Source organism: Aristolochia californica, unplaced genomic scaffold, assembly GCF_029961685.1.
Source record: "Aristolochia californica isolate CCGP_79_NKW_82.1479 unplaced genomic scaffold, dmAriCali1.0.hap1 SCAF_13, whole genome shotgun sequence".
NCBI lineage: Eukaryota > Viridiplantae > Streptophyta > Magnoliopsida > Piperales > Aristolochiaceae > Aristolochia > Aristolochia californica.
Genome location: NW_027181804.1, coordinates 23,930,764 through 23,955,687, shown reverse-complemented (window position 1 = coordinate 23,955,687; position 24,924 = coordinate 23,930,764). Strand labels below are relative to the sequence as shown.

The 24,924-nt window shown below is 37.3% G+C and overlaps 1 protein-coding gene across 1 annotated transcript in view; it reads left to right on the top strand.

Annotated features, from left to right (window-relative positions):
• Positions 1-10,195, top strand: part of LOC137948063 (histone deacetylase complex subunit SAP18) — a 28,594-nt gene extending 18,399 nt beyond the window's left edge. Inside the window, exons 5-6 of the mRNA XM_068793984.1 lie at positions 9,584-9,658; positions 9,740-10,195. Of these exons, the coding sequence (XP_068650085.1) occupies positions 9,584-9,658; positions 9,740-9,772 (108 nt within the window). The 3' untranslated portion in view covers positions 9,773-10,195. The remainder of the gene's footprint in view (positions 1-9,583; positions 9,659-9,739) is intronic.
• The last annotated feature ends 14,729 nt before the right edge of the window (positions 10,196-24,924 follow it).

The following is a 24,924-nucleotide window of genomic DNA, read 5'->3' as shown; positions in this document are numbered from 1 at the left end:
TTTTCTTGCCATAACCTTTTGGTTGATGGCCTCTTCTGTTATTTGAATAGTTATTATGTCTTACTGCCCTAAAGGGTTCTCAATTGAAAATTCTGCTCCATCCATGTTTGTGACATCTTCACTGTGCCTATGTCATCTCTTAATTGCTTGTGTCAGCTTTGTTGTTGATGTTTAACTGCAATTTGTGGTGATTGATAACTAAATTGGGAGACTCTGATTGTTATGTTTGTGCCCTAATCTGGAAGTGTGGGTCCCACTTGACATGTGTTGGGTGGAGTTTGTGTTCATTGGTTTGTTGGATTAAGTCTATCGCCTTGGGCACATTTCTTGTGTATTTTGAAGGATTGAATGGCTGAATCAAGCAAGCATGTTGCTATAATTAAGCCTTAGGAGAGTTTGGACATTAAAACAAAGCACGTCAGTAAAGGTGAATGGTTCTAATTATGTGAATTGGTCCAGATATGTTCTCATGTTTTTGAAGGCAAAAATAAGGCCAAATACATACAGAAGGATCCTCCTAATCCCATAACTGAAGATTTGAAGGCCGAAGAGAATCTAGCGAAGACTTGATTGGTGAATTGTTGGAGTCAAGATTTAGTGATAAGATCTTTAGTTGTGGGACTTCAAAGAAAATGTGGACTACATTGGTTTCAATTTTGTCTTAGGAAAGCAATTTGTCTAAAATATATGAATTGTATGTCAGATATTTTAACATGCAAAGGGGTGATAGTTCACTCACTACTTTTATAGAGATGAAGGGTGTTTTGCAAAAAATTAGTACCTTTCATCCTTTTACTATAAATGTAGATGATACTCGTACCGAGAAAAATCAAATTCAGGTAGCAAGGTGTCTAGATGGCCTTGGATCTGAGTATGATGTTATGCGAGCACAACTGTTAGCTAATGATGACATGATACTTTGAACAAGTTTTTCTCCGTGTCATTCGGGTAGGGGGGTAAAAGTGAGATGGATACTACTCACTGATGCAACTGCTCTCAGCCTCCACTCATCATTTAGTAAGTCTAAGATTCGAGACCGTGGGGCTAGTAGTAGAGGTCATGGTAGAGACTCCTCTACGTGAGGCTGTAGGTGTAATGATAGAGGAAATAGAAAGTGTGTACATTGTGGCATGGGTAGTTAGCATGGTGAACTGTATTATGATAGATTGAGATAATGTTTCATATACTGGTCCACTAGAGGAAATTCAGCAACCGGCAAGATTCCCTCGACAGACGTGCTTAGAAGAAGAGGTCACCCCTTAGTAGACCTCTTATGTCCTCTTTGCAATATAGAAGTTGAGTCCACAAGTCACATTCTGGTTCAATGCATATTCTCATGGAAGGTGTGAACATCCATCCTTAGCATGTTGGGGATTCAATTCTGTATGGTGGCCGATTTGCTCTCATTCAGTAAGTTGCTACTTGGTATGTCCCTTCCTGGACTCGGAAAGGTGATGCTCTTGGCTTGTGGTAGTTTCATACCGTGGGGTCTATGGAATGAACGCAATCGTAGGAGGTTCGAAGGTTAAATCGAATCAGCGGACCGGGTGGCGGAACGAGTAGTGGGACATATTTCTTCTTGGCTCCTGATGAAGAAGTCTTTCTCCTCATTTATGGGGACCCCTATCCGTGAGAATTGGTTTAATTTGGCTAGGATGCACTCGAGAACAAAGGTCCAGATTATGCAGGAATGGACCCCTCCTGATCCTGGTTACCTTAAGTTGAACTTTGACGGTTCTTCTCTTGGTAATCCTGGGCTCTCTGGATTCGGCGGGGTTATCTCGGATCACTTAGGCAACCAGCTTTACTCATATGCAGCCCCTTTAGGCATCATCGATTCTACGTTTGCGGAGCTTCATGGTCTCCTCAACGGGCTATGCGTTTTCAGAGATAAGTGCACAGGTCCTCTCCATATTGAAGGGGACTCGAAGGTGGTCATTGGATGGTGCGAGCATGCATCCCCTCCCCTGTGGCGCCATTGGGACATTTTTCGGGAGATTATTGAAATTTGTTCATTTTTATCTTGTATTTGGTCTCACATTCCTAGATCTACAAATTCGGCAGCTGATGTGCTTGCTAAGCTCTGAGCTACCCTACAATCGCTGTTTGTCAGGGATATGCTCCCCTCTTGTAATTTCTGTTTTTTTCTTATTTCTATATATACATCTTTTTTTTTTTAAAGAGGAAATTCAGCAACTACTCCAAAGAGTCAATTGACCTCTACATCTACCATTTTTACTACCATTGAGCCGGATTCCTCTTCCTGAAAAAGTGCCACAATGGCGAGCACATGTATGCCAACATTGAATGCGTCTCATCCTCCCTCCTGGATCATCGATTCAGAATCATCAACACATATGTCAGGTATGACTTTTTTCCTTTCAGTCTATTAATTCTTTTGTATCCTATAGTCATGTTACCTTAGCGAATAGGTCTATCTCCTTGGGTCAGGTGGAGGGTACTGTGCAAACTAAACCTCAAATATCTTTGAATTTTGTTCCATTTGTTCCAAATTTTCTTGTCAATCTTTTGTCTGTCAATCATATCACTAAATCCCTAAATTATTTTGTAACTTTCTATTTTTAATTCTCGTGTCTTTATGGACTTGCAAGCAAAGAGGACGATTAGTTCTAGACATTAGAAATGAGGGTTCTACTTACTGGATGATGTATCAATTCCAAAGGTGGTGGTACTTGCAACTAAATATTCTCCATACTAATGGTGCTTGTGTTTGGGACATCCATCACCAGCTAAGCTTCGTCAGTCCTTTCCATCTTTGCTAGCTTATATCACCTTTGATCGTGAGTCATGTCAACATGAGAAACATTGTCAAGTTGGTTTCTTTGCTAGTTCTAGTCAAAGTTCTCAAGTTTTTGAATTAATACATTCAAGTCAAAGTTCTCAAGTTTTTGAATTAGTACATTCAAATGTATGTGGTCCATGTAGTGTCTCTAGTCCTTTTGGTTTAAAGTATTTTGTTTCTTTTATAAATGATTTTAGTAGTCCCTTGGGTTTATCTTTTGCAAGAGAAATCCGTAGTCTCTGATGTATTTGTGAACTTTTTCAATGAAATATAAAATCAGTTGGTGCCAATGTTCATATTTTTCATACCAATAATGGCCTTGAGTTACTAGAAGAGCTGGTGAAAACTTCCCTTATGGGTCTCAATGTCAGCCCTGTGTTACTAGAAGAGCTGGCGAACATCTTTGGATGCAAAACCTCTAGCATCCCATCAACCTACCTTGGCCTTCCCCTCTTCAACGGCCTTCAATGGCCGCATAAACCAAAGTCTATGGAATCCTGTGGTGGAAAAATTGGAGACCCGTCTGGCAACATGGAAGGGCAGATTTCTTAGCAAAGTTGGTAGACTATTCTCTTGAAGTCTTGTATTGCAGGCATCCCAAATTATGCTTTGTCCTTTATGCCCTGCCTCGTTTCAATTTGTAATGCCATGGATAGGCTAAAAAGAAGATTTTTATGGAGAGGATCGAGTGATACGTATAAGTATTAATTGGTCAAATGGGAGGATGTCTGCATGCCAAAAAATATAGGAGGTTTAGGGATTCGGAAATCAAAGGATATGAACCAAGCCATACTATTAAAATGGATTTGAAAGTTCAACAATGTTTCTTCTTATCTTTGGAAGGAAATGGTATCTGCTAAGCTTGGCTGTCCTTCTCCTTGGTGGGATTCAGGAGGCAATCGGAGAAGCTTATCTCCAATTTGGAGATCATTATATCTACTTATCCCCAAGTTTTCTTCAGCCGTCAGATTCTATGTTGGTAACGGCAGATCTTTAAAGTTTTGGGAGGGTTGATGGACAGGTCAAGAGCCTTTACAATCAGCATTCAGGAACCTCCTCCTATCTTTACGAAGGAAAATATCCGTTGCATATGCTTTTGAAGGAGATGGTTTGAACTTACACACTAGAAGGGATCTCTCTGATACTGAGGCTCTGGAGGCAAGTAGGATGATGGAATCTTTGCAATCCTACAGACTGAGGCCTTTAGCTGCTGACAAGATGATATGGTTGCCTGATAAAAGCAGATTTTCTCAGTGTCCTCTGTGTATAGCTTTATCAATGGTTGGCACGCAAACCAAAAAGATCATGAGATTTTCTTCTCATGGCGTCTCTACGCCGTGCCAAAGATAAAATTTTTCGTATGGAGTGCCTGCCAAGGAAAGATACGACAGACGTACTCAGAAGAAGAGGACACCCAACTATTAACCCTCTCTGCCCTCTCTGCAACTCTGAGGTCGAATTAACCAGTCACATCCTGCTTCAAAGCTCTTTTTTGTGGAAGGTATGGACTTCCATCCTTAGTAAGACGGGGTTGCGATTCTGTATGCCAGTGGATCTGATTTCTTTTAGCAAGATGTTCATTGGTACTCCCCTTCCTGGGCTTGGAAAGCTTATGATATCCGCTTGCACTGGTTTCATTCCATGGGGGCTTTGGAATGACCGTAATCGGAGGCGTTTTGATGCTATAAGTAATTCTGAGGTAAGGGTTGCTGATTGTGTGTCAGGTCAGATCCTCTGCACGGCTCCTTACAAAGAAGCCTTTCTCCTCCTTTGTTGGTTCATCTATCCGTGATAACTAGAGCATCATTGCAAAGATGCAGTGTGGAACCAAGACCCTGGTCATGCAAGAATGGACCCCCCTTAGAGCCTGGTTTCCTAAAGTTATATTTTGATGGTTCTTCTCTTGGTAATCTTGGAATGACTGGTTTTGGGGGTGTTATCTTAGATTCCTCAGGCAATTAGTTTGTCGTATGTTGGTCCGTTAGGCATTTTCGACTCAACGATGGCTGAGCTCCAAGGTCTTCTCAATGGGCTCCGAGTTTTCCGAGACAATTATAGTGGTCCACTTCACATTGAGGGGGCACTCGAAGGTGGTTATTGGTTGGTGCGAAGATGCATCTTCCCCCCCATGGTGGCATTGGGATTCTCTTCGGGAAATTCTTGAAACTGCTTCTCAATTTTCTTGTATTTGGTCTCACATTTCGAGATTTGCCAATTCGGTGGCAGACGTGCTTACCAAGTCAGGAGCAACCTTTCAATCTCTTGTTGTTAGGGATTTGCTTCTGGTTTCTTTGTAATTCTTTTTGTTAATATATTCATCATTTTTCAAAAAAATAATGGCCTTGAGTTTCTCAATCACAAGTTTATTTCCTTTTGTGCTTTACATGGTACTACTCATTAGACTTTTTGCATATATTCTCCCTAGCAAAATGGGGTTATTGAATGCAAAAACAGACATCTTCTTCTAGTTACTCATACTTCACTATTTAACATGAATGTTCCCATATCCTTTTGGGGAGATGTAGTCAACTTGGAATCGGGAGATAAACTTCAGCCGCATTATTCAGTTCATCTCTTGACGTCGTTAGTGGTGCACCAGTGCCCGATTCATGTTGATGAATCAAATGAATCCAAAGATAATACCCACTGTTTAATTTCCGGATTTTGAATTCCGCAGTATTTTGCGAATCATCCGGATGAAGTCGAGTGAGACACGTCGTCGCGGGAGGCTGAATTTTTTTTTCTTTCTCCCGCTCGCTTCTCCCTATCTTCTCCCTCTAAGTCTGTCCCGACATCTTCGTCACAGCACATCGCTGTACCTTCCGGCCTCCTGACGCCGAACATCGTCTCCGTTACATCACCGCCTCTGTCGTAGCGCCGCCTCTGTCGCTGCCCTCGTAGCGCCCCCTTTCCCTGTTGAAGCGCCTTTCTTGCAGTGCCTGCAGCGTAGCGTCCTCTCCGTTGTAGAACCTCCGTCGGAGAGCCTCTGTCGGAGAGCCCCCTCCGTGAGGAAGAAGACACCGATTTAATTTTTCCTAAGTTAGGAAAAAATTAAACAACTGGTTTTGCTCGAGTCTCGGATTGGACCCGCCCCCGAGTTCAGCCGAGTTAATCCGGGTCAACTCGGTTTAAAAAAAAATTTATATTATTGTGGAAATATATTATTAATACTATGTAAAAAATCCATCATGTGTTATTAATAAAATAATATTATTATTTATTCATTATATTTATTTTGGTTTAATTAACCCATTTTTATAATTAATAAAACCAATGGTTTTAAATTTAAGGGAAAAATATTATTAATTAATAATACATAAAAATATATAGTGTGTTAAAGTTTGCATTTGGTCAATTCTTTTTGTTTAATCATTCCTTTTTATGTTGAGTATATCATATGTTATTAATAAATTTTTTTTTATTCCAATTTGTTCAAATGTTATTATTATGTTTTGTTATTAATAAATTAATAATTTAATTTATTATATTCGTTTATGTTACTTTTAACTTTATTTATTTATTTTTGATAATTAATCATGTGCACAGTTAATTGGCTCACGTAATTAATGTATTAATGTACAATAAATTGCAATAATTAAATAATATAATATCTAATTTAATTAATTAGTATATTAATATATTTTAATTGTACATTAAATTACTTATTCGTGTTGTAATCATGTTTTATTTAAGTATATTATTACAAGTTACTCATTCTCTTGTTTTTTATATTTTTCTTGTTTTGGGGCACTAACACTAGAAACTATTTTCCAGTGCACATGAACTCATCCACACTAACACCAAATTTGAAGTTGAAGTTCATGTAGATGATTGAAATGAATTTGAAGTTAGAAGTTTAAATTTGAAATTTAGTGTTAACATATGATATACTCAACATAAAAAGGAATGATTAATTTATCTAATTTTGTTTTTTACTCGTTAGGCTTTTTGCATATATTCTCCCTAGCAAAATGGGGTTATTGAATGCAAAAATAGACATCTTCTTTTAGTTACTCATACTTCACTATTTAACATGAATGTTCCCAAATCCTTTTGGGGGGATCTAGTGTTAACATCATGTTTCTAAATCAATCGTCTGCCGTTATCTATTTGCAAAGACTAGTTCCTATGTAGGTTTTAAAACCACAATGTAAATTGTTTGATGTTCTCCCTCTTATTGTTGGGGTCTATGTGTTTATTTATTCAGACTTTGTAGATAAACTGTCTCCTTGTCCCTTTAGATGTGTTTTTTTTGGTTATTCCCAGAAAGGATATAAGAGTTATGATTTTGTTAAGTGTAAAACATATATCTCTGTTGATGTTACATTTTTTGAGAACAACTCCCTTTTTTGAGTAATCTACCGAGTTTCAGTTGTCATTTGATACTTCTCTGGGTAACCCAATGCCTATAGTTGTTATGGATACATCAACCACAGATTCCTCTCTGCCACTTCAAATGTACAGCTAGTGTTCTGTTGTCAATTACTAGCATTAGCAACTTTGAACATTCTAGCTCATGAGCCCTCTCCTTAGGACCAACCATCTTCCTCTTTGCCTATAGGTCTAGTTTTTTATTTGAACTTGCCAATTGGTCTCTGGAAAGGTAAAAGGTCATGTACTTCTCATCTCATATTGAAATATATTTTTCTTGATTTTTTGTCACCCTCCTACAAGTCCTTGTCTTTGTCACTATGTTACTTGTTACTTTTATTTGCAACGTAGTGCAGGATGCTGTGGGTTCACCTGAGTGGAAGCGAGCTATGGACGAGGAGATAGATGCTTTGGTGTGTAGGGGGACATGGAGTCTTTGTGATCCACCTATAGGGCTGCTGTCGTGGGATGTTGTTAGGTGTACATAGTAAAATATAAAGCATATGGGACTATCGATCGGTACAAGGTTAGATTGGTGACAAATGGATATAAAATATAAAGCATATGGGACTATCGATCGGTACAAGGTTAGATTGGTGACAAATGGATATATACAAACCTTTGGTGTTGCTGTATTCAAAACGTTCTCTCCAATTGCTCGTCTCACCTCAGTTTGTATTTTGGTTTCTGTGGTTGTTAACAAAGGATGACCATTGTTTCAACTGGATGTTAAAAATACCACTATTTAAAGGTTTATATGGAGCAACCTCCACGGTATGTTGCTCAGGGGGAAATAGGGAAAGTGTGTCAGTTAAAAAGGACTATTTATGTACTTAATCAAAGTCCTAGAGCGATGTTTGAAAAATTCAGCAATGAGGTGATGCAGTTTGGTTTTTATAAGAGTCATTGTGATCATTTTATGTTTTTGTTGAAAAGAAAGATTGAGATTGTTGTTTTGGTTGTTTATGTTGATGACATTGTTTTGTCTGGGAGAGACCTTGAAGGAATTGAGCAAGTACAAAGGTAGTTGGCCACACATTTTCAAGCAAAGCATTTAGGACAATTGAAATATCTCCTTGGTATTGAAGTGGCTCGAAGTAAACCAAGGTGTTGTTTTATCTTAGAGAAAAATACATCTCAAATATGCTGTAGGAATATGGTCTCTTGGTGCACAATCAGTGGATACGCCCATGAAAGCCAATGTTAGCCTTTATGATTCTCAAAGTCCTATACTTGACAAGACATAGTATAGGCACCTAGTGGGTAAGTTGATTTATGCTACAGTTTTTAGACACTATATATCATTAGTAGTGGGAGTGGTGAGTTAATTCATGGAAAATCTAAGAAAATACTTTTAGTAGTTGCATAGAGGATTCTAAAGTATTTGAAAGGTGCTCCTGAAAAGGTTTTTTTTTATACTTGTAATGAGATAATTGATGTGCTGGGATATTCTGTTATAGATTATGTTGGGTGCAAGATGGATAAGAGGTCCACCACTAGATATTATTGCTTTGTTGGAGATAATTTAGTGAGTTGGAAGAGTGAGAAGCAAGTTGTAGTGGCTAGATCTAGTGCCGAGGCAGAGTATAGGGCGATGGGTCACACAATTAGTAAGCTTATGTGGGTGAAGTCAGTTCTTGTTAAGTTTGGATTTCATATTCCAACATCTGTGATTATGAAGTGTGACAATTAGACTGCTATATTCATAGGCAAATAACCCAGTACCCCTTAAGGTCGATTGTCCTTAAGAGTTGCTGTTGTGCAACTCTATATGTGGAGTCCTAAGAACAATTTGGTGATGTGTTTACAGATCCTTTGGAAGGGGTGAACATTTGGTGTTTTGTGATAAACTGGGTCTATTTGATATTTGATCTCTAGCTTGAGTGGGGGTGCTAAAATACAAGTATAGGGGTCACTTCAGTCTCATATGGATCCCATTAAGTTACAGCAAGCTATACTTTGTATTAGGACTTCATCTTTCAATTTTCATTAAATTCTGACTTGTATTTATGAAGTTACAAGTATATTTGTAAGGGAGGACAGAATGGTATTTCCATGTAATTGTCACTTAAGTGAGATAGTTAAAAGAGGCTCGATTTCTGAGTCCTCATTCAACGCAGCCTCCAGTGCTGCTGCTTCCTCTCTTGTCTCCTTATTTTCCCATTTTCTTCTCCTTAAACCTCCTCTATATTTCAATTTTTCAAGTTTGCTTAAAATTATTGTAGAACCTGTCCATGGGTTTTAAATTGTGATTGTTCACTGTTTTGTTAAGCACTAATGTGCTTTCTTTGATTGAAACTCATGAAGTACATAAATTGAATAAATGGTACCTTAGATTTCTGAAACAAATCCTATATGTAAGTAGCTACTCCTTTTATCCCATTTTCACTGTTTGGACAAATCTCATAGGTTGGTATGACACATTCATATGGCAACGGGAGACGGTTGGATGATGGCAAAGCATTGGCAGAACTTAGTTTTCAGGTAAAATGAAAACGAATGCATATCTCTAAATTGTCTCAGTTCACTTAGATCGCTGCTAATTTGGTTTCATATATTCTGAAGATAGGAGATTACTTGGACGTGGCAATACTGTAGAAGAAGTTGTTTTTGCTTGTTATTCATGGTTTTGTAGTACTTGAGAGCCAGAATCCAGAACCATTAACGTTTAATGACGACTAGAAAGGTTTCTGCTGATGTCGTTGATTTAGTTGTATTATATATTGTGCGTTGCCCCAGAAGTACACTCTAGATTCATAGAATGTATATGCTATGTCCATTTTGGTGTTTCGTTAATGGGGACGTTGCTGAACATTCTGATACTGTTGTCTAGCTACAAACTTGATACAGACTTGCTACAGACTTTACTTTTTCCTGGAAAACCTTGCTGCATCGGAACCTCAAAATCCAGTACTGGTTGTCTGTTTGCTGCTTTGCCAAAAAAACTTTATTATGCTCAGAGGTTAGTGTGTAATGGTGATCCTTGCATATATGATATGAAAGATAAGCCAGAAGATTATATGCCTTCCCTGTTAGAATGTGTGGTTAGTGGTAGAAATATGGATGGCGCTTTCTTAGGTTTTATTTGAATTATGATGATGCCATGAGATTATATTATTCTTCAAAACGTATCTGTTGATGTAAATAATCAAGATATTTTTTCTTGATTTATGTCAATCAAGACTAGTATTGATTCTGCCAATTTAATGGGTAAATTAATTTTAAAGATCAACTAAATTATTTATCTCTTTAACTTCCACCTCATGTTGAATTGGGGTTGGAGAGGAAAAAATCAACTTGGATTCTTCAATTAGGAGACTCATCTTGTGAAGTGGAGCTTCTTGTTCTTGACATAATTGATGGCATGATAAAATGGCGTGGTAGTATGGAGGAATATTTGATGTGCTAGTGGAGGGGCCCAACCAACTAGCACGTCTTGTCTTCATCATCTACAAATCCAAGAGATAGCCCCATCCTCAATCCGTTATCCCTATTTAAATAAATATTGGATTTTTTTAGAACTTGTATGGTAAAAAATTAGTTAAAATCGAAAGAAAATTGAGGTAAAACCATTCTATTGAGCCAAAATTGAATTGATGCACATAGGAAATGGATAAAGAAACAACCCAAAGGATAAGGGGATAGGTGGCTCGGGTTGGATTCATTTTGTTACAAATGTTTCCAGGCTCGAGAGGTGGTATATGTCACGAATGTGAGTCAGAGGCGGAGTGAGACTTCAGGATAAGAGAGGGTTTCTTATGGAGATTTGGAGCTACACAGGGGATCAAAGCGTTAGGTTTGAACATGCACATTGGATCAATGTGTCACTGAGCCTTGCCGAGCTGGTACCATCATATTGGTTCTGCATGCGACAGATTCAATTTTCTAAACCGGGTCAAGTGATCCAACATGGCAATTTCGGATAACCCCATTGGTTCATCGTCTTCCTCCCTACAACAACAAAAGCAAAGCAAAAAAAGGGGGAATTGTGCCAATATTTTTCGATGGGTTTTACCAAATAGGAAGCTAATGATCATATTTTATTTTCATTCAAATAGAAGTTTCAATTTTGAATGGATAATATTTAAAAAATGAAAAGGTTTCAAAAAAATCTCTTGTTAGTAAAAACTTAAAATCAATGACCTTTTCTCAATGGCTTTCGATGGAAGAAGAGGAAATTGTTTAAAATGAATCGATCTTTCAAATAGATGAAGTAGTTTGAGAAACGACAAAAAAAGAAATGAAAGATTGGACTTTCAGCTCTAATACCGTGAAACAATCTATGCTAAAATGAAATTAAATGCTCCAAAAACTAAAGGCACAATTTTTTTTATATGGTTCAACCTTGGGAGCCTAATCCAATGACGAAAAAAGAGAGCGAGAGATTTTATGGAATCATGATGATTCTTACATAAATTATGTACCTTTTTATAGGTTAGAAGGGGCATAATTTTGAATCTTTAACCAAAGATTTGAAAATCCTTAATTTATGCTTTCCATTACTTGATTTATATAGTTAAGGTAATCAAGATATTTTTTCTTGAGGTTTTGGCAATCAAGATGTTGAAGAATATGTATGGAAGAGTCTTACATGGCTCTCACAGAAAAAAACCTCACAAAGCAGTAATTAATACATCAGAATCTTACAGGAATCTCATGGAAGGATGTCTCACAAAAGTGTTTCATTTAAAAGGTGTTTTAATTATTTCACTCTTCTATTTATATACAATTTTTTAATTATGTTAGAACTTATCTTTAAGTATTAGTCTTTGGGTGTAAATGGGACGAGTGTAGTTTTATTTGTAATATAAGTCTACTAGTCTCTTCTATTATAAATAGAGGCTCATTGTACTTAGATGTGGATCAAGTTAGTGAAATAGTTTTCTTTTTTAGAAATTCAACATAGTATTAGATTGGGTTATGTGAGTTGACTCAGTCAACCCATAGAGATAATATGATCATTTTCTGATTTATAATCTTTAGTAGTTTAGGTTTGTGTTTTTTATTTCTTTCACGTCTCATTACCCTTAGGTTTGCATTCTGCCTTTTTCTTCTGTCATGTCCTAGTACCCTTTTGTTTCCTTGGTGTTCACACCTCCATACTGAACTTTTCATATTACGAATTATACAATGGAAAGATATTTGAGTATACTTTCCAACTCAAAATTAATTTTTGGTAAAAAGTTTTTTACAATGGGAAATCGATATTTGAAGCAACAAAGGGTAGAAAACAAGAGAGGTTTGAGCAGTAGTAGAAATTTTTATTTTTTTTGGCATTTTATACCATCAAGAATGAAACTTTTTATGGAGAATTATATATCAAAAGAAATATTTTTAAGTCTAATTTTTACCCTATCAAACCAATTCTTAATCTAAGTTTTCTAGAGAGTCAATGGTCATGTTGGCCAAAGAAGAAAGAGTACGTAGTTCGGCCAGACTATAGAGTCTATTGATTTTCAGGGCCAACACATAAACCCAAGAGATCTCAAGTGAAAGAGAGAAGAGGAAAAGAGAGAGAGAGAGAGAGAGAGAGAGAGAGAGAGAGAGATGTATAAACGAATTTTAGCCAAAAGGAAGAGGCTTAAATGCTCTACACCATTCCTTGAGGCTTTATTTATAGTTGTGTGAACGTGTTTACAATGACTACAATGCCCTTTGGGTTATATGCTTCAAAAGGGAAAAAAAGACATAAGAGGACATACACGAGCTTGTATAATTATAATTCTATACCCTCTCTATGAAAGTTCTCCTTATATACTAGCCATGCCATCCCTACACACGTGGGTGTCTTTTAACACTCCCCTTGGTGTTTGTAACTCCACTTTGAAAATAATTTTGGTCAATAAACTTATGTGCTTGAAAAGAAATTCCAATCTTGTGTGGCTTGAAAAGAAAATTTGATTGCCTTGCTTTAATTCATCTTCTTCTTTGTTGAAGAGTAGACATGGAAGAATCTTATATGACTCGCACAATAAGAAGTCTCACAAAGCCAAAAGTAATACGGTGGTGTCTAAGAAGAGTCTCATGGAAGGAGGTCTCATAGAAGAATCTCAGTTAAAGGTGTTTTAGTTGTATCGGTCTTCTATTTATTTTCAGTTGTTCAATTATTCTAGAACTCATCTTTTAGTTTTTAACTTTGGGTGTAACCGCTACAAGGTTAATTTAATTATAATCGGATTATACTTGTTCCTTTATTATAAATAGAGGCCCATTGTACTCAAATTACAAGTTAGTAAAGCTTTTCTATTTTCTGGTAATTCAATATGGTATCAGAGTGGGTTCAATGAGTTGACTTTGTTAATCCACAAAGATAATGTGATCCATTTCTGATCTAGCATCTCAATTAGTTTAAGTTCATATTCTATCTTTTTCTTTCTATTATGTTCCATTACCTGTATGTTTTTGGTGTTCGTACCTCTATACTGAGAATTTCATATTGAAAAATATATATTGACAGAAAGATATTCTAATCTACTTTTCAACACAAAAATAATTTTGTCAATCAGAGTTTTCTACAAAGATAAATCGATATTTGAAGTAGTAAAGGTCAGACTGCAAGAGAGGTTCGAGCAGTAGCAGAAAACTTCACTTTTTGAGTTGTTTAAAGCCATCAAGAACAAGACTTGATATGGATACTTATATTTCAAAAGTTATCTATATGTCTATTTTCTACTTTATCAAACCAATTCTCAATCTGAGTTTTCTATAGGGAGATATCAATTTTGCAAGGGTCAATGGTCATATTGACCAAAGAAGAAAGAATACTTAGTTTGGCCAGATTACAGAATCCAGAATATATCAGGCTCTTTATATAAAAAGAAGTATATTTTATAAAAAAAGTTATAGTTGGATGAAATTTATTGAAGTCTAATTTCATAAGGAGAAAATTTCATGTCAATTTGATCTATATTTAAGGAGATATTCACATTACAGTCGGCATGGGTCAAGCTACAAAATGAAGTAAATCAAGTGGTCATAAAGGATTCAAAAAAGAAGATTTTTATGTCAAATTAGGTACAATTTGAATCTTTTTTGAGTCTAGTTTCTTGAGAAATAATCTTTTTGTGAATCTGATCTATATTTTTGGAGATATTGATATCAGAAGTACCAAATGTTAGTTCTGTCTAAAATTTCTACTTTTTTTCTTATTTTCTCTTCTATTATCTTTTCATGCATTGACGTGAATTGAGTTTCTTTTTCTGCTAACATTTGAGTTTTTTTATCCAAATTTATCTTCTAATTAGAGATTTTTTTGTCTAACTTAATCACTCCATGATGTGCTCATTCAATGTATGCAATATCTTGCTTCGATGTTGCTTTCAAGTTTTGCATTTTTTTTACCTGGGTATGTATCTTCCACATAGTTAACTCTAAAAAATTGTTGTCACCCCAAAAAATTTATACCTTATCAAATTTATTAAGTTTAAGAAAAAATGCCACTTTGGAAGTATAAGTGTTGTATAGTCGCCTCTTTCTAGTTAAATTTATTTTCCACTAGTATTTCTTCAATTTATCATATTGTGTTTTTATCACTTCAGAGCAATGTTTGGACCTACTACCTAAAAAGTAGAGTGTGCCCAACATCCATCTTGAGTCAAGTTTTTTATTATTCACCCAAGAGATGATTTGTGTTTGTTGGAAGATATGATGTAATTAGGGTGTCATTGATATAATTAATTTATGTTTTTTTTGTCTCTTCTTCACTCTTACTTGGGTGAAGGGCATGATTATAATATTATACTTTTATCAGCTATAAATAGAGCTTAAAGGGAAGGGTTTGGATATAAGTCCATAACCTCATTTTTCCTCCTATTTTTCTTCCATCGTGTGTTCTTTTTCTTTCTCTATGGAGTAATACATGGAGTCATGAAAATCAATATGGTATCAGAGTATTGATTTTCAAGACTCGTAGTTATTTTTTTTTAGAATTCCAAACTTGTTTTTACTCGGTGAAAGATCGACTTGCTAATGGTATCTCATCGGTTTAAAATATTGTTTTTTTTTGCTATCTTTGATAGTTGCTACCTCGCTGCCATTGGTATCTCTTGCTAATGCTCATCATCATATTTTTTCTAGAAGTTTGCTTTGCTCAGTTTGATAGTATTCTCTGGTGTCTCATCCTGTTACTGCTAATCTCCTCTAGTATTTCTTGTGATCTCACTAGGAGAAGCACCAAGCTCCAAAGCCTAGTAGTGTAAGAGGCTCTCTTGGACATATAAGTTCACGATACAAGCTTGGGGTGGTCATCCAACTCCTATTATCTAGCAAGTCTAGTCCGAGTTGAGCCGAGTTAACTTGGTAGAACAGCAAACAATTGACACTTGGGTAGCTGGGAGTCATAAAACCCTGACCGAAGAGAAGAAATACGATTATCCCTCAGCCATTGCTGCCATCATCGGATTGGAACTTGCTGCCATTTCTAGCCAACTCGGTATACAACCAACTCTCAGTATACAGCCTTCGTCAATCCCTTTGGACGAGTCAGACTGAAAGTTGTTGTCATCGGCAATAACTCACAATCTGGGTAATTAATCCAAGCCATTAAGATTGACATGTCGTGAGAAATTTTCTACTCGGTTATCATTTTCTGTCTCTGCTGTTGCGCTGCTCTATGCGATCTCTCATTTCATAACAGTGCCTTCTTCCTACATAGCTCTTGCTATTTGGCTGTCTCTAAACGTTGGTTCCTATCGTTCCATCTATGCTGCATTTCCGTCCAGAGCCTTTAGATATCCCGAGCCGAAGTTTTGCAATTCACTGCTATCTTCTTCATAGCTTATCAATATCGCCGGTGGGAATATCTACTGCAAATCCGCATCATTGTTGGCATCGTATCTTTCCTCTCTGCGTGGCTAGAACTTACAGTTGTTCCAGTAATTGGTAACCACCGTAATTGGCGTCTATCATTTATTTATAGTAGAGAGTATCCTCTTTAGCAAAGGATTCTCCATGACTTGGCTCATTGCTGCAACTTGAACCGATGAATCATATATGCCAAATACTGCTTTGACAACTTGTCACGACAGATCGTCTTTCAATTTTGGTATTCTATTTCTGGAAGAGTTCTAGCTCATTGCCCTTTTTGGATGATTTTCATTGCTGTTTTATTTCTATCTTGAGCATTACTTTGTCTTCATAAATCAAAGTCATATTGCTCTGCTTGATCCAGGCTGGTACATTCATCACTCTCGTTATCGGTTGCTATCATTGCTGCATTATTGTCTCTTCCAGCCTTACAGCTCTTAAGCCAATCTAGCTTACTGTCTTCAATCTTTCTCTTTGTTGGCATTACTGATTCTCTTTCAGCCGGTTGGTTTATTTGTGAAGTTATTTTTGGAAGATTGCCAAGTTGAGCGAAATTATATCATGTTTGGTTTGCTGTAATCAGCTGTTAAGGTCTTGTAAATTATCTTTTCCAGCTTCGGAGACGACGACTTCCCATTGGTATCATTGGCGGGGAAGTCACACTTGCCATTGTGGTATTGTCGCACTAGAAGATGAAGACATTGTTTCTGCTCGTTTAATCTGCCGAGCAACCATACTAGTGACTATTTTATTTAATTTTCTGAGTTAACCTAGAGAGCCAATTGTTGAATTTATGGAAAAGAGAAATACTTCATTGATTTATTGTAATCAGAGTACATGAACCTCTATTTATAATAGAGAAAGGTAGTAGAGTCCAATTACAATTAAACTACCTTTGTCCCAATTACACCCAAACTCTAACGCTTAAAGATAATCCTAGCATAATTAAATAACCCAATATAAAAAGAAGATTAACATGACTAAAAGACCTTTAAACTGAAATTCCTCTATGAGACCTGCTTCCATAATAATTTTGGCTATGTTAGACTTCTTATTGTGTATGTTGAAGAGTAGATATGGAAGAGTCTTACATGATTCACACATTAAGAAGTCTCACAGAGACAAAATTAATATGTTGGAATCGAATAATAGTCTCATGGAAGGAGGTCTCACAGAAGAATCTTAGTTGAAGGTATTTTAGTTATGTTAGTCTTCTATTTATGTTCAGTTGTTCAATTGTTCTACGACTTAACTTTTAGTGTTTAACTTTGGGTATAACTAGGGCAAGGGTAGTTTAATTGTATTGGATTTTACTTGTTTCTTATATTATAAATAGAGGCTCATTGTACACAAATTACAAAAAATTAGTGAATTTTTTTCTTTTCCATAAATTCAACACTCTTGTTCACATCTTGCTTGTAGTCTTCATCATGTTCTCATTTTGTCTCCCCCTTGGATATTCTAGCTACATTAAACTTGATTATCACAACACGTGGAATTCTTCATTGTTGGTAACCTTTGTCTTGTACTTCTTCTTCTACTTTTTGTTGGAAGATGGGCTCAAGCCCACACGACCAAGGAAGGCCCACATGTCCAAGTGTATTAGAAGATGGGCTCAATCCCACACCACCAAGGAAGACCTATACATCCAAGAGAGGTGGAAGATGGGCTCAAGCCCATAGACCAAGGAAGGCCCACATAGTGGTGGCATGATGGTAAATAAAGAGTCATCTCTTAAAGATGACATTGATGTAATTAGTTTAAGTTTCAAGGGCATAATTTTAATATTGTAGTTTATTCATGTATAAATTGAGCTTCAGGGGGAGGATTTGGACACAAGTCCATATCCACTTTCTGCCTCCCTTTTTCTCCCCAACATGTTGTCTCTTTGTCTCCATGATCTAATCCATGGAGTCCTCAAAATCAACATGGTATATGAGCATTGATTTTCTGGACTCACAACTATGGTTTTCAAGATTCCAAAAACCCAATGGGTCTTTTGAGTTGAGGAAGACGGGCCAACTTCAATGATTGAGGCCATGTCCTCCAATGGGATAAATTTTGGTTAGGAGAGTCAGCCAAAGACCATAATTGGCAGCAAACAGATGGGAGTCGAGGCCTATGTGGGCCTCTACACAGGTCGAACCAAAAGCTTGCGCCTCATCTTTATTGCTGATTGTTGCTGCAACCAAACCATGCAACTCGAAGCCCTTCAAATGGTCTATGATAAAATCAAGAAAGGGGAAACATCTCAACTGTGTAGAGAGGTTCTTCAGAAGATTGGTAGGAGGTTGGGTCCCTCTTATGAGATGGACAATGACTGGGTGAACAATGTTGATGAGCGGGCTGAGCTACGAAAGGAGAAGCCTAACAATGAGCTTAATGGGTACATGACAAATTTGATCAAGGAAAGCATTAGAACGGGAACACAAATTCTACTCGGTGATCTGGTATATTTGCTCCAGCAATCAGCCAACATCTAGGAAATTTTTCACTGCTGCTTATTATCTTCCGATGCTGTTTCTATTTCTATTCCTCATCGTTGTTGTCAACCATTGATAGCTGGCTTATGGTTGTACGTTTCTCTATGATCTCGTGAGATACTAGTACCTGCTGGCATTCCTCGTTGTTTGATCTCCTTTGTCTTTGAAAATCCATGAGTTTATTTGCACTGGTGATTGAGTAGAAGCTCGACTCGATTATCTCGACTTATAATCAAGTTCATAAAGTTGTTGTCAATAATCCAAATAAATATGATTTTTTGGGCTTGGACGTCTCCAGCTTGTGAAGTAGAGTCAAAAGTTGTTTGTGCTCGGATTAAGGCCATATTATCTTCTTTAGCCAAACCATATATTTTTTTCGAGGAAAGCTCTCTACTAGATTGATTTATTTTTGGAAATTTATCGGGATTTATTTTTTGTGTTGCGGTTGGAACAACTGATCCTTCACTGACAACCAAATCAAATTTCCGCGAAGAGGAGCCTTCCATCTATCCTCACTCTGTTGCTGCATACTTTTTGCTATGCCATAATCTTCATTACTGTGTTTCTATTTTTTGAAAACTCCTCAGGTTGTTACTTCATTGGCGTTTTCCTTCTCTGGCTCATCTTCAATGCCAACTACATTACTGTTGTCGAAGAATACAACCCTATAGTGTTTCTGTTTTTTCTCGCTAGGAGAGATGAGATTTGATGTTATTACCGGGTATGGTTTAATATACCATGGTTCAGCGAGCATGTATTTACTTTGTCGACTCAACCTAGCTAACCAAGATGCTTGTCTCGCTGCTGTCGAGCCACACCGGACTCTACCGAGTCAACTCAGCTGGGTTAACACGGTTTGGGTCAATCTAACTTGGCTAGCTTGCTTATTGCCTTTGTTTTGCGGGTCTGGGTCCCGAGTTCTATACCAATTTCTCCCGCAACATGGTTATATTGGTATGATTCTTGACTCAGCTCGACTTGGTCCCTTGTTTCCACCTGGAGTATTATTGTTACAATGGGGGACCCACCATGGTTGCACGAGTTGGTGGGACCCACCATGAGGATGTGAGATGCCAAGAGGAGTCATCACACGTTGGCATGAGTTGGAAGATATGAAGCATGCTGGAATGAGTTGGAAGATTTGAAGATCAAGTGGGACCACAAAGATACCACGAGTTGGTATCCTTATCACTTGAGCTAGAAGATCAAGTGGGACCCACAAAGATGACCATGAGCTGGCATATTAATCCTATTATCACGTCCTCATAGAAGAGGTTTAGTTTGAGTTATGTTAGTCTTCTAATTAGGTTGAGTTATTTTATTATGATATACTTATCTTTAAGAGTTATAGTTTGAATGTAATTAGGAGAATGTAGTTTAATTGTACTTGGACTCTACTACTTTCTTCTACTATAAATAGAGGTGCTTTTACTCAGAAATAAATCATCAAAGTGAAGTAGTTTTCCACTTCTCTCTCGTGAAAAGTACTTCTCTTGCCTAAAATCTTTGCTTGAGATATTAGTAAAGGGGTCTTAAATTCAACATGGTATCAGAGCATCAAATTTAGGATCCCCGCGTCAAAGGAATGTTCTAAGAAGGTATGATCAAAGCTGCTCATAGAAGACTCTTTATGAAGCAAGATTGAATCTCATGAGATAAGTTTCTTTGTTTTTTATTTTATTGGTTCATGCTCTTGGTTTTTGGATATTAGAAGATGGTTTAGAGATGTTTTTATGGCTGTCATTATCTTATGAGATTATGGAAATATATGCATCTCAGATTAGAAGAATCTACCAAGGCAGTTTTATCGGTTTGGAATTTTTTTTATCGAGACTAGTTTATGTTGAGATTTATGCATAAAAAGTTATAATTATGTGGGAACAAGATTCCATGATAAAGAAGATTGGTATTGAGCCTATTATGAGTGGTTATTCGTTGAATTTCAGAAATATGATTACTTAGCTTCTATGCTAAACCTCTCCATTAACCGAGTTGGTTGAAGAACTACTTCGTTTTTTTATTAGTATTTGATTGGATTTTTTTAAATTGAATTACCTATTATGGCTGAAGAAAACATGAGTCAAAAGAGTGATATACTCAGAATTACTACTATACCCTTGCAAGGGGTATCAAATTTCATGAGCTGGTCCACATCGGTTTGCAGGTTTCTTATAACAAAAGACCTACTTGGTCACCTCACCAACCGTGGACCACCTATTGATGAAGAGGATATTGTTTTATAACAAGTGGTTAAAAAGTGATACTTTGGTTATTAGTTGGCTTATCAACAACATGGAAGAACCTGTCTCCAACAATGTTATTCATCTTGATACTGCTAAAAAAATTTGGGAGACATGTGCTAAGCTGTATTCTAGTTTCGACAACTTACACAGGCCATATGATATTCTCTAAAGAATGCTTAATACTAAACAAGGAGATAATATCCATGAGTATTTGGCTCGCTTTAGAGGTCTTCTTCAAGAATGGAAAATAAGCTCAGCCTACCTCCACGATTGTCTCTATCCAAGACAAATAGACAGAAGCCTTAGTCACTGCCATATGCCTTGCAAACATTAAACCGTATATCGAAGTTGCTAAAAGTAAACTTCTGAGCGCTTCTGCTGTTCCCACTTTTGATGATGTATGTGCTACATTACTTCATATTCCAGACGTTTCTTCTTCTACTACTAAAGTATCATCCGCTATGTACTTTGAGAATAGGGGAACATCATCCGACCGTGGTTGAGGCTGTGGCAGAAATTATAGAGGAGGACAAGGAAGAAGTGGAAGGAATGATTCGGTTAGAACAGATGGCAAGGAATGCACTAGGTGTGGGAGATATAGCCACTCTATAGATATGTGCTATTACATGGAATTCACCTATTATTGAAGATATGGCCATACTATAAAGACATGTTATAAAGTCCATGGCAAACCGGAATGGACGAAGGCTAATCAAGCCTTAGTAAGTGATACAAATGAGGACCAGGCTACTACATCAACAGAAAAGAGGACACTTGTCGATGTGTTCTGCTGTGTTTTGCTCCAAGTTCTTCCTCGACTATTGCTACCACCACCGCTTCAGGTATGCTATCTGACTCCTCTTCATCCTGGATAATTGACTCAGGGGCCTCTGGGCATCTCACAGGTAACAAAAATCTACTACACTCAGTTTCTCCTTGTCTCTCACATAAATTTGTTACCATAGCTGGCTGCTCTCAAACTAAAGTTCTAGGGAAATGATCCACTTCTGTTACCCATCACTTTCGCTCACAAATATTATTTTTGTTCCTACTTTTCCCTTGAATCTTTTATCTGTTAGTTAGTTCACAAAATATTTTAATTCCTCCATCACCTTCTCACCCACTTCTTGTGTGTTTCAGGATCATATAATGAAGCAGGTGATTGGTGGAGGCTGTGAACAAGGGGGCTCTACTACCTGGACGTGTCTAAAATAAATATTGTTTCAACCAGTGAAACTGAGACAACTATGGCACAACCGGTTGGGACATCCATCCGCACAATCTCTTCATCATCTTTTTCCTACTCTTAAAGAAAAGTTAGAGTTAAAGTGTGAAGTCTGTAAACTGAGCAAACACCAGAGGACTACATACTCACCTCGTCTTGAACTTAAAAGTATTACTTCTTTTTCATTGATTCATATAGATGTATGGGGACCTTTGAGTGTCTCAAATATTTCCTGAGTCAAGTAATTTATTACATTTATTGATGATTTTACTCGTACCACTTGGTTATTTCTCTTTAAAGAACGTTCTGAAATACCATCCATATTTAAATCCTTTCATGCTATGGTACTCACTCAGTTTGGTCAGAAATAAAAGTACTTTGGTCTGATAATGCCAAAGAATATACTTCCAGGAACCTTGAATCCTTTTATCAAGAGAATGGTTTTATCCATCCAACATCATGTGCCTACACCCCTCAACAAAAATGTGTAGAAGAACAGAAGAATCGTCATCTTCTTGAGGTATCTCGCAGTTTACTATATACCATGAAAGTTCTATACTTTTATTGGCCGCATGCCATCCTTACTGCATGCTTTCTTATAAATAGGCTACCCTCTTCCGTTCTAAGTAATAAATCCCCATACTCGTTATTGTTGCCACATGATGATCCTTTTTCACTTCCCTTGAAAGTCTTCAACTGTCAATGTCTTGTTCATATTACCTCCCCACAACACAGTAAACTTCATCCCAAATCTATCAAGTGTATCTTTTTAGGATGCTTTCGTACACAAAAGGGCTACGTTTGCTACAATCCCACTCTCCAATGTTTACTTATGTCCAGGTATGTTACTTTTTTTGAAGACTCTTCATACTATTCTGACAATACTCCTCCAGGTCTATCTTCAGTATCTCCTCGACTGGTTGTGCCCCGTGCTACGAAAACTGCTCACCCCCAAACACACTGGCTGACACCATACTTGCTAAGTTTATGGATCCCACCGAGGTAAGTCCATCTTCTCCTATTATTTTTGGCCCAACATATGATACTCGTCCCATTGCCTTGCGAAAAGAACCCAGAACTTGCACTAGGCCCTCTGCTTCTCACCCCATATCCAATTTTGTGTCTCACCATCGTTTATCCCTTTTATGTTGTCAAAGGGTGGAAGGTGGTAATGGACGAAGAAATGCAGACACTATATGAAAATCAGACATGTGTTATAGTTCCTCTTCCATCAGATAACAAACCTGTTGGTTGCAAGTGGGTTTTTACTGTGAAACACAATCCGGATGGGTCTGTTGCTCGCCTTAAGGCTCACGTCGTTGCTAAGGCTATACACAGAGTTATGGAATTGATTATGAGGAAACATTCTCTCTGGTGGTCAAAATGAACTCAGTACGTATTTTATTATCTCTGGCGGCCAATTCTTCCTGGCAAGTATATCAGCTTGATGTGAAAAATACTTTTCTTAATGGGGATATCAAGGAAGAAATTTATATGCATCATCCACCTGGTTATGTGGTTGAGAGGGAGTCGGTATGTCGATTGAAGAAATCCCTTTATGGTCTGAAACAGTCTCCTCGAGCATAGTTTGAAAATTTTAGCCAAGCCCTCATACGAGCTGGATTTCATTGATGTTCGGTAGATCATTCCATATTTATTAAAAACACACCTAAATGGAAGGTCATTTGGATAGTATATGTTGATGATTTTATTTTAATCGGTAGTGATCCCGAGGGCATCCAAGAAACCAATAAAAAAATATGTGCAAAATTCAATACAAAAGATCTTGGACTATTTAAATATTTTATGGGTATTGAAGTACTACAGTCCAAACATGGTATTGTATTATCTCAAAGGAAGTATGTCCTTGATCTACTGGAGGAGACATGAATGATGGGGTGTAGACCAGCAGAAACCCCTATGGACTCAAATACAAAATTATGTGCAGGTACTAGAAGATGAAGAAAGACTTGTGGGAAAACTTATTTATCTTTATGTAATAAAACCAGATATATCATATGCATTAAGTGTGGTAAGTCAATACATGCACACACCACAACTCAGTCACTGGCAAACCTTAGAAAGAATATTGCGATATTTGAAAGAAGCTCCAGGAAGAGGGCTTCTCTATCAGAACCATGGTCACTTCAACATATAAGGATTCTCATATGCAGCCTGGGTCGGATCCCCGGATGACAGAAAATCTACTTTGGGATATTGTACAATGATTGGAGGGAACTTGGTTACATGGAGAAGCAAGAAGCAGAATGTAGTTGCACGGTCTAGTGCAGGAGCAGAGCACAGAGCCATGGCACACACAATTAGTGAGTTTCCATGGATCAGATCCCTTCTTACTGAACTGAATTTTATAAAGAAGCTTCTATGAATTTATATTACGATAATCAGGCAGCAATACATATCACATCAAATTCGGTCTTCCATGAGAGAACAAAACACATTGAAGTAGACTGCCATTTCATACGAGAAAAATTTCAAACCGGCATATTATCTCTCAAATATATATCTTCACAGAGCCAAGTTGCATACATTCTTACCAAACTAGTCACTCATAAGATCTTGTCCACCTTCTACAACAAGCTAGGCATTTACGATGTTTTCTCACCCCTAACTTGAGGGGGAGTGTTACAATGTGGGACCCTCCATGGTTGCACGAGCTGGTGGGACCCACCATGAGGACGTGAGATGCCAAGATGAGCCATCACACGAGTTGACATGAGTTTGAAGATAAGAAGCACGAGCTGGAACGAGTTGGAAGATTTGAAAATCAAGTGGGACCCACAAAGATACCACGAACTGGTATGCTTATCACATGAGCAAGAAGATCAAGTAGGACCCACAAAGATGACCACGAGCTGGCATCTTTATCCTATGGTCACGTCCTCATAGAAGAGGTTTAGTTTGAGTTATGTCAGTCTTCTAATTATGTTGAGTTATTTTATTATGATAGACTTATCTTTAAGAGTTATAGTTTGA